Raw genomic sequence first — 13,686 nt, forward strand, 5'->3', positions numbered from 1 at the left:
ATCTTAACTTGACAGAAAATTTAATTTGCTATGAAAAGTGTCTTTGAACCATTTCAAAGTCAGGCTTGGTTTTCGAGTTAAATCAAAAAAACTGAAAACCGACCAGTGTTGCCGTTTTCTCAGAAATGCACCAATGGATTTAGTAGCACTTTTGGCTGGAGTATTTTTGTATGCCAAGGAATCATAATCGCCAATAAAAAGTCTTGAACGAATTTGTTCTATTTTTGCTCTGGAGCTCGGGTCTATTAAATAGACTATTAGGCACATTTCCATGTTTTCAAAAAAGTAATATTTTAACTTTTTCAAAGCTATAAAAACTGACATTTAAAAAATGTAGATATGTCAATTTAATTGTAGATTTTAGGCTCCATAAAGTTTACTATATCACACACTAGATAAATCAGTAATCTAATTATTTTCTTACAAATGTGTTCCTAAGGTTTACTAAAAACAAATAATATTGCAAAAATTTTAAAATAGTAAAAAATAAACAATCTCTTTAATTTTTTGTTCGCTTAAGTAAAAAAAAAAACACATCACTTATTTTATTTAAAAACTACTGGTATCTGCAACACTATTCTCTATCCATTCAATGAAATTCGTTACTCTAGCATATACACCAGGTATCAAAGGTCTCGCACAACCAATACCATATGAAACAATTCCAATTAAATTGAAACGAAATGAATCACCATAACTCTATAAAAAAAAAAACAGTAATTAATTAAAAAATATAAAAATATATACGATTCTGTACCTCTGGCAACATAAGTGGTCCACCCGAATCACCCTGACATGTATCCTTGCCACCGGCCAAATTACCAGCACACAAAACTGCATTATCAAATTGATCATCGGCAATTAATTTATTTTGTTTTCTGTATAATTCCTTGCATTCGTCATTGCCAAAAATTGGTATTTGTAATTCTTGGAGGATATTCGCGGAAACTCCACCTTCTTGAGTTTTACCCCATCCAGCAACGAATGGATTTAGGGTGGTCAGGTCTTTGGCACGGAGTTGTGGATCAGTTGGAATACAAATTGGACTTATATTTTCTTTAAATAAAAATTTTTTTTTTTTATTAATTTTTTTAAAAATATATAATAACAATCTGGCAACTCTTTACCTGAAAATTGTACAGTTTGTCCCAAATAAAGCATAGCTATGTCATTGTGGCCATATGCCGGTACATAATTAGGATGTCTCAAACGCTAAAAAATAGTATAATTTCGAAAATGATTTTGAACAAAATATAGAAGCTTAAAAACCAACCTTGACAACAGGTATGTCAACATGATTAGCCTCTGTTTCTGAGTTCAAATCATGCTCTCCAAGTCTCACGGATGTCCTAAAATTTCAATACAAATAAAATTCATTCAAGACAAAAACTGCGATTTATAAGTACTCACAAATCTTTTCGAATACAATGTGCAGCGGTCAAAACATGTCGACTTGTTATCAAAGCCCCACCACACTTAAAAGACTTTGGTGAAACGCCATCTTCATAACCAAGCAAAGCAATCCATGGCCAAGCTCCAACTTTACTTGCTACACCTCCAACGATTTTTTTAAATTTATTACTAGTATATCCACATCCATCGGCTTTTGTATAAAGTTTCGTGGGAATGGCGCCGGTGTTCTTTGGAAATACAACTTCCATAATTTGCTTCTGATTTGTACTTGGACAGCAAACAACTGCATACTCGCCTTTACATACGTCATTCGAAGCACGCAAATAATTAGCAAATGTGGCATCTTTTGGATTTGCTCTTAATCGTTCGATTAGTGTTGGACATTGGGAAAGGGCTGTTTTAAAAGATAAACAATGGGTTTTAAAATTTGTTTCAAGTTTAATTTATAGCACAGGTAAAATAGGCATTTAAAACAAAAAAAAAAATGTTACACTCGTGAAACTTGGCCAAAAGTTAAGAACCAAGGATCAAAAAAATCTATAAAACAAATATTGTGTGAAAGGGTGTTTTTTTTTCGAAGAGACAATGAAATCTGTAATTGATCCCAAAAAGCCAATGATATATTATATTTTTGGTTTCGATGACAAATTGAACGTTTACTATTTAAGCTCTTAAGCGTTTTACGCGAATCATTGGCATTTTGAGACCAATTTCAAATTTTACTGCCTCTGCGAAAAAAAAACACCCTTTCACCTTAATTTTTTGTATGAAAACTGTTTATTCTTGCTTTCAAGGTTTTTACCAAATTTAATTAGGGTGGCGCATAATTTTTGTTTTCGATTAAAAACAAACTCCCTTTAACCATGATACTCTTATAGAAACTTTAGATTCTTGTTTCTTATCTGAAAAGTCACATAATTGTGGAATTTTATTAGGGTAATACTACTATTACTTAGTTTTGCCAAAAAAAAAACAAAATTTTCTCTACACCTAAAAAAAACACCCTTTCACACGAAAAAATGTATCGACTTATTTTATTCGTAATTAATTTTTTATGAAAACTCTTCATTCTTGCTTTTTATTTTAAATTCAACATTTTTACCAAATTTCATTAAGGTGGCCCTTAATTTTTGTTATAGAAACTTTAGATTCTTGTTCCTTATCTCAAAAGTCACATAATTGCTGAATTTCATTAGGGTACAACTACTATTACTTAGTTTTTTCAAAAAAACCCAAATTTTCTCTACACCTAAAAAAACACCCTTTCACACGAAAAAATGTATCGACTTATTTTATTCGTAATTATTAATTTTTTTTATGAAAACTCTTTATTCTTGCTTTTTATTTTAAATTCAACATTTTTACCAAATTTCATTAAGGTGGCCCTTAATGTTTGTTTTCACTCGAAAAAAACACCCTTTAACCATGATATTTTTATAGACACTTAAGATTCTTGTTTCTAATTTCAAAAGTTTCATAATGGAATTTCAATAGGGTACTCCATAAACCCATATTTTCTCTTCACCTTAAAAAAAAAAACACCCGTTCACAGGAAACAAAATCTATATAGACTTATTTTATTCAATTTAATAAAGTTTTTATGAAATGTAGTCCAAAATGCGTTTCGCCAATGGAAAAGAGACTATTTTTAATAAATTTCTTAAGGCTAACTTTTATACCATTGATTTTATCGGACTTATCGCGGATTTTCCTTATTTCTTAAAAAAACACCCTTTCACCTAAAATATTTGTATAGACTACTAAGATTCTTAGTTTCTGTTATAAATGATACATTAGTACCAATTTTCATTTTTTTGTGGTACTAATTCCGAATTTCATCATTAAAAAAAAAAAAAAAAAAAAAAAACACCCTCTCAATCAAGAAAATTTTGTAGACTCTGTAGATTCTTAGTTCTATAACAAACAAAATTCTTCAACAAGTAGTTTAAATTATTAACTAAATTTATGTCAGCTGTTATGATACCTTTCTTACGCGAAACTCAACCCATCAAAAAAAACACCTTTTGACAACTTTTTATCAAGTTCCATGACTGTAACAATTTTTTAGATTATTGAAAACTTACGTATACAAGTTCCATACTTCAAATCGGGTCCTCTACATTCTCGTCCAGATTTTTCTTCCCGATTCGAGATGCCTTCCGTTGTGCTTGCTACTGGGGCATTTGTAGTAGTTGTTGTTGTTTGTCGAGGTGGTGGTGGTGGAGCAGGAGTTGGATTTATAATAATTGGTGGCAATGTTGTTGGTTGTGCAGTTGGGAAAAATGGATTTCTTGGATTACTTGTGGTAGGTGGAGTTTCAAATTGTTGTTGTTGATTAACATTACAACAAACCTATATGAATTTATGATAAGAAAAAGCAAAAGCATTTTTAAGCATAGAAATATCTACTTTAAAAGCATATACATATGCAAGATTATTATATACTTTATTACTAATTAAAAGCAAGTTCTTAGAAAAAAAAGCAAATTATTGTTTACCACAGGATCTCCACGGAAATTTACATTTCCACAATTTCTTTGTGCAGTTCTTAAGTATTGAGTAGCGATATTTCGTGGATATTCGTTTAGGACATTTGCAATAGCCGGGCAATAGCTTAATGTAAAACATTGGCCAATATCATTTTCGGGTGTGTAACATTGTTGACCTAAAAATTAAATATGTTCTTTAAAATCTTGTAAATGTATTCATTGAATTAATTCTTTTCATTTTTAATAAAACAAATCAGTAGAACTTTCGTTCAGTTGCCCTATGCTTTAGAACGCTTCCAAATTTTTTTAAGTTGTTAATACTTATGACTAAATGAGTATTCTAAGTTTTCGGCCTCAAGTTTCGAACGTTTTAAAATGTTAAAATTCGACCCTTATTTAAACCTGGTGTTTTACCAAAACCAATAAAGTTATGGTCCTCCCATGAAATCGAGATCATAAAATTGAAAGAAAGAAAAAGAATTTATTTACAGTGGCAACCATTGTAATTTTATGGTAGTTTGCTATCATATATTTCGAGCTTCAAATGGAAGCTTGTCAAACGTTTCACATTCTGCCAGACAAGATTAATAACGTGAAAACCAGACTATAACAAGCCCAAAAGGAAGGTTATGTGTCTGACCGGCATGGATGTATGTAGGCATGTTTCATCTGTGGCATCATAGCATCTAAAGTACTTATACTAATTTGACAACTGAGGTGTCGTTGGAAGCGTATTGCTTGGATAATTGTTTTAGGCTATGTGATTTTGCATTAAATTGATTGGGGCACCTTCAAGAGGCATAGATATGATCTATTGACTATTTTTCATTTAATTTACAAAGACTTTGAAAATATATGACTATTTGGGAAGTACCGTTAATTTTAATCTCTCTATTGAATCTCACAAAACGTATAACCAATAAGTTTGAAGAACATCAGTAGTTTAGGCTTTACTTCAACTTCAAGATAGATACAATCAGATCGACAGAAATCAGATCGCAAAAAAAAATGTTGGGATGAAAAAAATCAAAATCGAAATAGCAATCAAACATGACGTTACGATCATATGACGAAAAAAGTTAATAGAGAAAAAGTCCACCTTAAATTAAGATGATTTCTGTATGTTTTTTGCACATATAACTTTCGTTATATGCGGAAATCCATTAAATTTAAGATGAAAATCTTCTTATTTTTATGATAATAAGAATATTTTCATTTTAAATTAAGTGGATTTCTGCTTCATTTAAAACGGAAATCATCTGGGAAAAAAAAAACCTTGCAAAAATCCGTATAATTTTATGTGGTCTTTTTCTCCGTGTGGGTCTCGCAATTTTTTCTGCATCTCGAGATGCAACCTACAAAATGCGCTTGGAAAATGTCTTTAGTTAAGTTGGTTGCGGTTGCAGTTAGTTCCGGAGTTTTTAGCTCTAAGCCACCAGGGATGTAAATACGATACGACACCCCGTTTACAGCGGCTGTTAACACCAATAAAGCGATAAAGTTCAAGCTTCGTAGTTAAGAGCTTACTTATGGGCATATTGATTTTTCAAGACCAAAAGAAACGATACCTACTTGCCATATGACCAAAAAAAAAAAGGTAGATGTTTTTCGCAAAAATTTTCAAAAAAAAAAGTAATAAATGTTTGGATTAAAAAAAAGTTTCGAGATATTGTTTTAATATATATATCAATTTTTCCATTTTAATTAATTTTTTTTAATTTTGAAAACTGTTTTTTTTTTAACGGATCTACGATTTTGTTTTCTGAAAACTCAAAAAATAATTTTTGGTATTTTTTTTTTCATCATCGTAGTGTAATGTTTCAAAAAATTTTAATCAGAAAAAAATCTTTGAAAAAAATATTACACATACGCCACAGTGAACCGTTAAACTAACTGTGAAAAATGTGTCGTAATAGTGTATTTATGTGAAGAATTAATATTTTTTATATTTTGTCTTATTGTTATCAAATATCATGTATACTGGCTTTTCACTGAATTTGTTTCAAACAACACATCAATCCATTTATGATTGAAGGATTCTATATTTATTTAATATTCAAAGAAATTAGCTTTTTAAAGTGGTTAAGTTTACCAAAACACTACACATAATTTAAAAACGATTTGAATAGTTTCACATTAGTCAGGTGAAAAATCACGCATCTAAATAAACGTGTGTTTTCAACGTTATCCATTTCTATTAGCTTATTGTTTTTAGATAACATAAAATTCTCTGTATCTAAATGTATACTCTACTCAATCATATGACAACCATTAAACCTCGTCCAAAAATATATCTACAAAAAAAAAAAAAAACACAAAAAAAAACAGAAATTTACTTCAATATAATTCAAATGTTTTTAAAATAAAAACAGAGTATCTTAGAAATACCAAAAAAGTAGCGATCACAATTGCATCTTAAATCACCCTTATTTTTTTGTTGTATATTTTTTATGAATTTTATAACCCAGTTACAAAGAACTTAATTGTTTTTTTTTTAATAGACTCCACAAGTGAAGCTATACCATATTGTTTGTTTGCCACAATTAAGGAGTGTGGCCAACCCTTCTAGTGTAAGATACTAGACCGCCGATATTATTACATATGAAATGCTTACTTATTCCATACATTCAATGAAATAATTCCTGTGAATTTATTTGTAGAAAAAGATTGCAAAACAATTTGCCTTAAGGAATCAAGACACAAACCTGTAAAATGTCTATGATAGAGATATAACAGTTACATTGGTTTTAGGAAAGATATAAAATTTTATAACACATTTGAATAGGAATAGAAATAGAGCACACCACAGCACACAAAGTGGGAAGAAGGCCATTGTCATGGTCGTCGTCGTCATCATCGCTTCGTCACGGTAGTGATGAGATGAACTTGAATCGTTGTATGCATTCATTTGGGTTTTAATTTCATACAAATGGGGTGGATTGGATATGACGAACCAAAGCTATGAGGGGTTTTTTACCTGTGATTTTCGTTTGTTTTGAACACTTGAAAGGGTTTGTTTAAATGAAACAAAGATATTTCGTTGTTTACAAAAAAAAAACACGTTGAACTTGAACACTGGTCAGCAACCCTAATTTGAATAAATAATAGATTTGAAAGACAATATTGCATTTTGCATAGCAATGGTATCAAAAGCGCTCATAGATCCAACAAAGAATCAGGTATACTGAATACATGGAGGTCAAAAAATACAATTTTTAGCAAAAAGAAGCAAACCCTGTTGAATGCGTAGAACAAATTTGATAGTACGTATTATCTAAAAATGTTTGAAAAAAATTCGCACATTGAACCAAAATTTAGCACGCGCTCATGAATTGTCAGAAAGAAGTGCGTAAATGAACCAAAAGCTACCAGACGTAAATTCTTAGAAAGAAGCAATTATACCTATTGAATCTATGATAGTACCACTTTGTTAGTATCATCAAGGACATACAAAAATATCCATGAAAGTAAAAATTTTTGGACTCAGAAATTGAACCCAAAGTAACCAGGCGCACATAAATTCTCAGAAAGTAGCAAGTACATCTACAGAATCCATGATAGTACCACTTTGATGGTATAGTCAAGGAAATAAAAAATATCCATGAAAGTACAAATTTTTGGACTCAGAAAAATTCACAAATTGAACTAAAAGTTAACAGGCTCTCATTATCAGAAAGAAGCAGGTAAACTGAATCAATTAATGTAAAAAATTGAGTCTAGTTCAGAAGTTGAAGCTCAAAAATCATACAGGAGGACATCAATAAAAATGTTTTTTTGACTTTAAAAATAGGAACAATTGTGTATGAAAAATTTGGTACTACCCTAAAATTGTTTTATTTTGAATTGTTCGGCATTTATTAAACAAAAAAATGCACGATTAGGGTCGCACGTTCTTGCTCTTATGGTAAAAGTAACTCTCATATTAAAAGAAAAAAAAATTAGAAAATATTTAGAGCTGTTAAAAAAAAAAAAAAATTTTTTATAAAAATTTTCCAACATTTTTCAAAAAAAATTGGTAGGTATGCCATTTTTAAGAAAATATTATCCAACACATAAAAACATAAACTCGTTTTCAAAAAATTGATTTTTCAAAAAAATATTCGAAATATTTTTTAAAAATCCAAAAATGTGTTTTTTGACAATTATATAAAATTTTTATATAGGTAAAGTTTATTTTAACGTTTCTGTATATAATTTTTTGTTAAAATCTGAATATACCAACAATGAAATTAATAATATATCTTTAATTTAACAAAACACAAGTAATTTTTAATTTTATTTTTATTTTTTCTTTCATTCTTAATAAAAAAAAAATAAAAACAAATTTATTGGTTATTTCAAAAATTAAGACACTCATAAAATATATAATATTGTATTGGAAAAGAGTATAGCACATTAGCAGACGTATGTGTACCACATTACCCTCCACTTTAAAAATGTGGCATTTTCGAAGTCAACACACATTTTAATACAAAACTTTTTTTCAGAAACGAAAAATCACTGCAAAACATTCAAAACACAAACATACCAATGCACAACTTCACAAATTTGCGATTAGTTACCACAATACCCGACTTTACTCTACCGTTAACAAACGGTGAAAAATTAAATTTTATTGTGAAATAAAAAATATTTTTTTTTTTATTTCAAAAGGAGGTTCTTATGTGTAACAGTAAACACGAAAATTTTTTGAGCCGTTTTTGAAGTAAATTAATATTTCTATTTCCGTTATATGACAGGTTCTGTTACTTTTGGTCCTAAAGAAAAATTCAATTTGGGCTCTAGGGAATCACCTAAAACTGTTTACCACCAAGTTTGAAAAAAATCCATCCAGTAGTTTAGGCTGTAGCTCGAGCTTCATACAGACAGAATTATCGGACCCACTATAGTACCTAATCGCAAATAAAACGTTAAAAAAATATCTCAAAAACCTGTGAGCTTAACTTTTTCTTCAATTAAAAAAAATAAAAACTAGTTTTGAATAAAAATAAATAGGTACAAGTTCATACAAACAAACAAAAAAATATGATTTATTGCCATTTCAACAAATTCCAAGTTCTAACCAGAACTCTTTCGTTTCACTAAAATATTTTTTAAAAAATCCCAAAACCACAAAAATGGAAAAAAAGCTAATAATTATGGTAATTTATCACATTTGTATGGAATCAATTAACATTAAGTCATAATCTTACAAATATTAATAGATATAAATGAAATTATAAGCTCGCAATATTGAAATATTTAATTTTATTCTACCAAGCAATTGCAATTAGCACAAGATTACAGATCTAAAAGAACTATGTAGAAGCTTTTAATTATGAAGTTTTTTTTTTGTATACATGTAATTTCTTTGAAAATGAAAAACTTAAGCAACATTGTAAAATGCAAATTAAATAAATAGAAGGTATATCTTCCCTTCAGATTTATAGCATACCGCGCCGCTTCAAACCACTGCCAATAAAATTTAACTCAAACATTTATTTTTTATTTTTTTTATTTGCGTTAAACTCAAAAATTCTTAAACCTAACTCACACCAGTTTATCAAGTCTATCAAAAATAATTAAGACACCTGATGTCATGCGATGCATTATAAATCTCTAACAAGTTTCTAAAAACCAGATGAAACCAAAAAAAAAAAAAATTGATTTGAACTTAAAAAGTCATAGTCTCTCACCTTGCCTAATAGTTCGTTGTGCTAATCCTGGTGCAACAACACATGCTAATCCAATTAAACTTATAAAAAGATTCATTTTATTTCGCGCACTTATTTCTAGTTTTCGAATTTTTTTTTTATCACCTAGAATTTTTTTTTTTTCAATCACTTAATTATAACATAACACTCTAAAACACATTTGAGATACGGTTTTTGTACTTAATTTTGAGTATTATTATTTTCTTTTTATTAAAATCCGTGACGGATTAGGCTAGTTACTAAAAGGTAATCGGTGTGTATGTAGCCAACCGAACGATTTGTATTTGGTATATTATAACCCGCTCGGACAAACGTATCTGTTAAGACTGCTTAAATAACTTTGAATTGGTTTGATTATAGCCTCTTCTCAATCTTCGAGTTCACATAGCAATAATATTATGGAGATTTTCGTTGTAGTTGTTGTTTTTGCTGTCATGTTATTTTGTGTAGAATAGGTAGGTACATTAAGCTGTGAACTGGACACAAATCTACAGAAAAAAAAAATGTTTATCTTTTGGAAAAAAAAAAATTAAATATTCCCAAGTAAGTCGACGACAGGTAGTTTTTGTTGCAGTGAGGTCGAAAAGAGGTTTCGAAGTAAGGTTTAGATGTATTTGTTTGACTCATTGATGAATTCAAAAACTCAAACTATAATTAGATTCATATACCTGAAAAACGTGAACTCATGGGAAATTAAGAATCTGGTGCAACAACAAACATAAATTGAAACCATTTCAAAGAGCAAGAGTAAAATGGGTAATTTGGCATTTCCTACAAATTATTAACATTTTTGAACTTTAAAAAATTGCAATACATTTTGATGCTTATAGGTACCATAACATATTTGATGTTAGAATAAAAAAAAAAAACAAGTTTTATATTACTTGATAAAATGTTAAAAAATTCAAGGAGAATATTTGTGTCCTCTCACCTTTTTCCCTATTATCTATAAGTCAAAATTTCTCTTGTGGGCTGCAGAAAAACGACTTCTTAATTTTTATACTTTTTTTTGCATATTTATGATTTAGCTTTAAATTTATGTGTTAAAAAAATATTCCAATTTTTTTTTATTATTTTAATTTTTAAAATTAAATGAATTTTTGTACGTCTTTTTGTTAAAATATCTGTATCTTAGAAATAATTGAAAAAATTAATGAAATTTTTTTTTAACCTCAAATTTTATTTATAAAAAATTTTTTTTTTTCAATAAACAATTGAATTCTTAACTAAGACCTGGGCTATGTGGGACACAATTTTTTTTTATATTTGATTCGCAATTTCATTATCTAAAAGAAAATTTTAGTTCAACTCGTTAGAACAAAAGTAATGGATACTTAAACGTTGCAAAACATAATTTCTTTTACAATGGTATGATTAAATTGTGTGACACTAAAAATTGTACAGCTTGTTACACTGATTACAAAACTGCGTTTGAAAATTTCGTAGCACCCAAAAAATTTAAACTTAGGGGCAAACAAAACCGATTTTTAGACCTTCATCCATTGTAAATAATCTAGCTTCGTTAAATTTTCACCAATTTTAGATTTCTTGACTATTTTAGAAAGAAGCGTTTAGGCCTTTTTTAAAAATGTATAATACATGTAGAATGTAGTTTGACTGATCCAAAAAAAGAAAAACTAAAAAATAAATATAATTTTATTATTATTGCTAAAATAAAGGTCTAAATGTCTTCTTTCTAAAACGGTCAAAAATTTAAAATTGGTGAAAACTTATCGAAGCAAGCCAGGACAAATGGCATATCTCCTATGGTTTGTGAAAACTGGTAGATTTTTTTTTTTGGCCAAAATGACCTCCAGGCTTAAAATAACTGTTCTCCTTTATTCGGTTTAACATGGAGAAATATCAAACTTGCCTCTACGATTTTTGTCCTAGGTCTATAATTTATTTTTAAGAAAATTAAATTTGTAGGCCTTTGTTAGTGTTTTTTTTTTTCATATTCAAGAATCATCTCATTTATAAAGGTATAGATTTTTATACCGTTTAAAATGAATATTGAAAAAAAAACTGTTTTTTAAAAAGGTACCTACATATGTATGTACATTAGGGTGGGTCAAAAAAATTGAAATTATTTTGTTTTAGTTTGTACTCCGAAAAATAGATTGCTAGACACCTCTAGAATACACACATCAAATATGAGCTCTTTATATTAATGGGAAGGTCCTCCGCTTCTCAATTTTCTATTTTTACATCAAGCTTCCACTAAAAAAAAAATCATTTTTTTATGAATCGACTTTTTTGCAAATTTCTTTACATATTCTTGTAGGAAATTGAACGCTCTACAAAAAAGGTCACAAGCACTTTTTTCGTTTATCTAACCGTTTAATATGTAGATATTTGAGGTCCAAAAATCCAGAAAATCTTTAAAATGTTCTTAATTTTGTAACAAATTGAAAAATTATAATAATCAAACGCGCAATACATATTCTTGTAGGAAATAGATTGTTCCACAAAAAAGGTCTTATTAACTTTTTTCATTAATCTAACCATTCTAAAGATATTCGAGGTCGAAGTTAAAAAAATTATAAAAACATTTTTTACTTTTAAAAATTTTCAAATTCACTGAAAATTCATTATTTTCAAAAAGGCAAGATATATTATTGTTTTGGCTTAAACATTCTACAAAGAAGTCCTTGGCATCAAATTAATTGCTTTAACCGTTTAGAAGATATTCTCCTTAATTTTTTCAGGGAGAATGTTTTTTTGCGATTTCTGAAGCCTGAGCAGTTAAAATTTTAGAACTAATTAATAAAATTCTGTCACGGAAATGCTTTTTAATATTTCGTTTTCGTAAAGCTGTAAAATATGTTTGAGAAATTCTCCTCTTAAAATAAAATCGACCACACTGTGCGTGGTAATGAAATATTAAACACGAAACTGGGGGTAAAATAAATAAATTAATAATATAAACACCATCAAATGAACTTAAACTTGTCGATGTATATCTACATTTCTTTACGTATGGTATAATAGTAGCGGTGTTTCTTGAAGGTTATAAATTAAATACCAGTTTTCTTATACTATACATTTTTTTTTTTAATTTTCATACTACAATGTTTAACAATACAACATTGTCACAGATGTCACATGAATTCTATGTATCTATTCGACGTGCTGTGATTGTCACAAAACTAATTATATCTATATCTGTCTGTCTATGACTGTCTTTTAAAGATCTTTAACCTAAAAGAGATCGGTCTGGTCTAACATATTAATCATAGCACTACTTTTAAAAGCCGGTAATTACTAATGTTTGAAGAACTATTATCGAATTCTATCAATAAGTCACCATCAGCGAAGGAAATACAGTAGGGCAATTTATTATTGATGGTGGATAAAAAAACCTTCAAGTCTTTTCAAAAATTGAAATTTTAGGCTCTTGAGCTTAACTTATTTTGGATATTCCCCAAAAACCAAGTCGGATTTCAAAACTTTAATTAAATAAAATGCACGACTGGGTACGCACGTACTTGCTCTTGCAGTTCAAAGCACTTTTATGTAAGTCTACTTGTAGATTTTGAAAGCTGGATCTAAATTTTTAAAAATTGATATTGGGGAAGAGCCGACATTTAGGGCAAAATTTTGTTAAATGAAAAAAAAATTTTTTGTTCTTTGACTTTTTTGAGAAAAAATAAAAATGCAGCTTTATTGCCACTGCTTTAAATATTACGTATACAAAGTTTAATCAAAATCATTAGAGTCGTTTTTGAGAAATTCGTAATATCGTTTTTTTTTTGTATGGGAGGTATACGTTCTAAACGCTATAAACGATATAAAAAAAAAAAAAAAAACCTATAGAGCAAGTAAAAACTTTTTGAGGGGTTTTAACATTTCTATCAAGGACTCCGGAAGGATGAGAAATGAAAATTATCAAATCTCAAATATAGTCGTAGATATTTCATCTTTTGGTGAAAAATAACAAAAACTGCTAACAAATTGCTTCGAATTATAACAAGCAATTTTCTAAGTATCCTGGTTGTGGAAAGCAAGTTGTGAGCAATTTTTGTTACTTTCTTCGAAATTAGAACTATTTTCTGCAGTTTTACTTAAAATTTAATGAATTCATCGTTTAA

The 13,686-nt window shown here is 28.8% G+C and overlaps 1 protein-coding gene across 1 annotated transcript in view; it reads right to left on the minus strand.

The window, feature by feature from the left end:
• Nucleotides 1-307: 307 nt before the first annotated feature.
• Nucleotides 308-13,686, minus strand: part of LOC129908281 (uncharacterized) — a 31,633-nt gene continuing 18,254 nt past the window's right edge. Inside the window, exons 8-15 of the mRNA XM_055984682.1 lie at nucleotides 9,578-9,724; nucleotides 3,912-4,078; nucleotides 3,498-3,765; nucleotides 1,411-1,807; nucleotides 1,274-1,349; nucleotides 1,128-1,212; nucleotides 758-1,056; nucleotides 308-699 (exon numbers count right to left, since the gene is read on the minus strand). Of these exons, the coding sequence (XP_055840657.1) occupies nucleotides 550-699; nucleotides 758-1,056; nucleotides 1,128-1,212; nucleotides 1,274-1,349; nucleotides 1,411-1,807; nucleotides 3,498-3,765; nucleotides 3,912-4,078; nucleotides 9,578-9,724 (1,589 nt within the window). The 3' untranslated portion in view covers nucleotides 308-549. The remainder of the gene's footprint in view (nucleotides 700-757; nucleotides 1,057-1,127; nucleotides 1,213-1,273; nucleotides 1,350-1,410; nucleotides 1,808-3,497; nucleotides 3,766-3,911; nucleotides 4,079-9,577; nucleotides 9,725-13,686) is intronic.

Source organism: Episyrphus balteatus, chromosome 2, assembly GCF_945859705.1.
Source record: "Episyrphus balteatus chromosome 2, idEpiBalt1.1, whole genome shotgun sequence".
NCBI lineage: Eukaryota > Metazoa > Arthropoda > Insecta > Diptera > Syrphidae > Episyrphus > Episyrphus balteatus.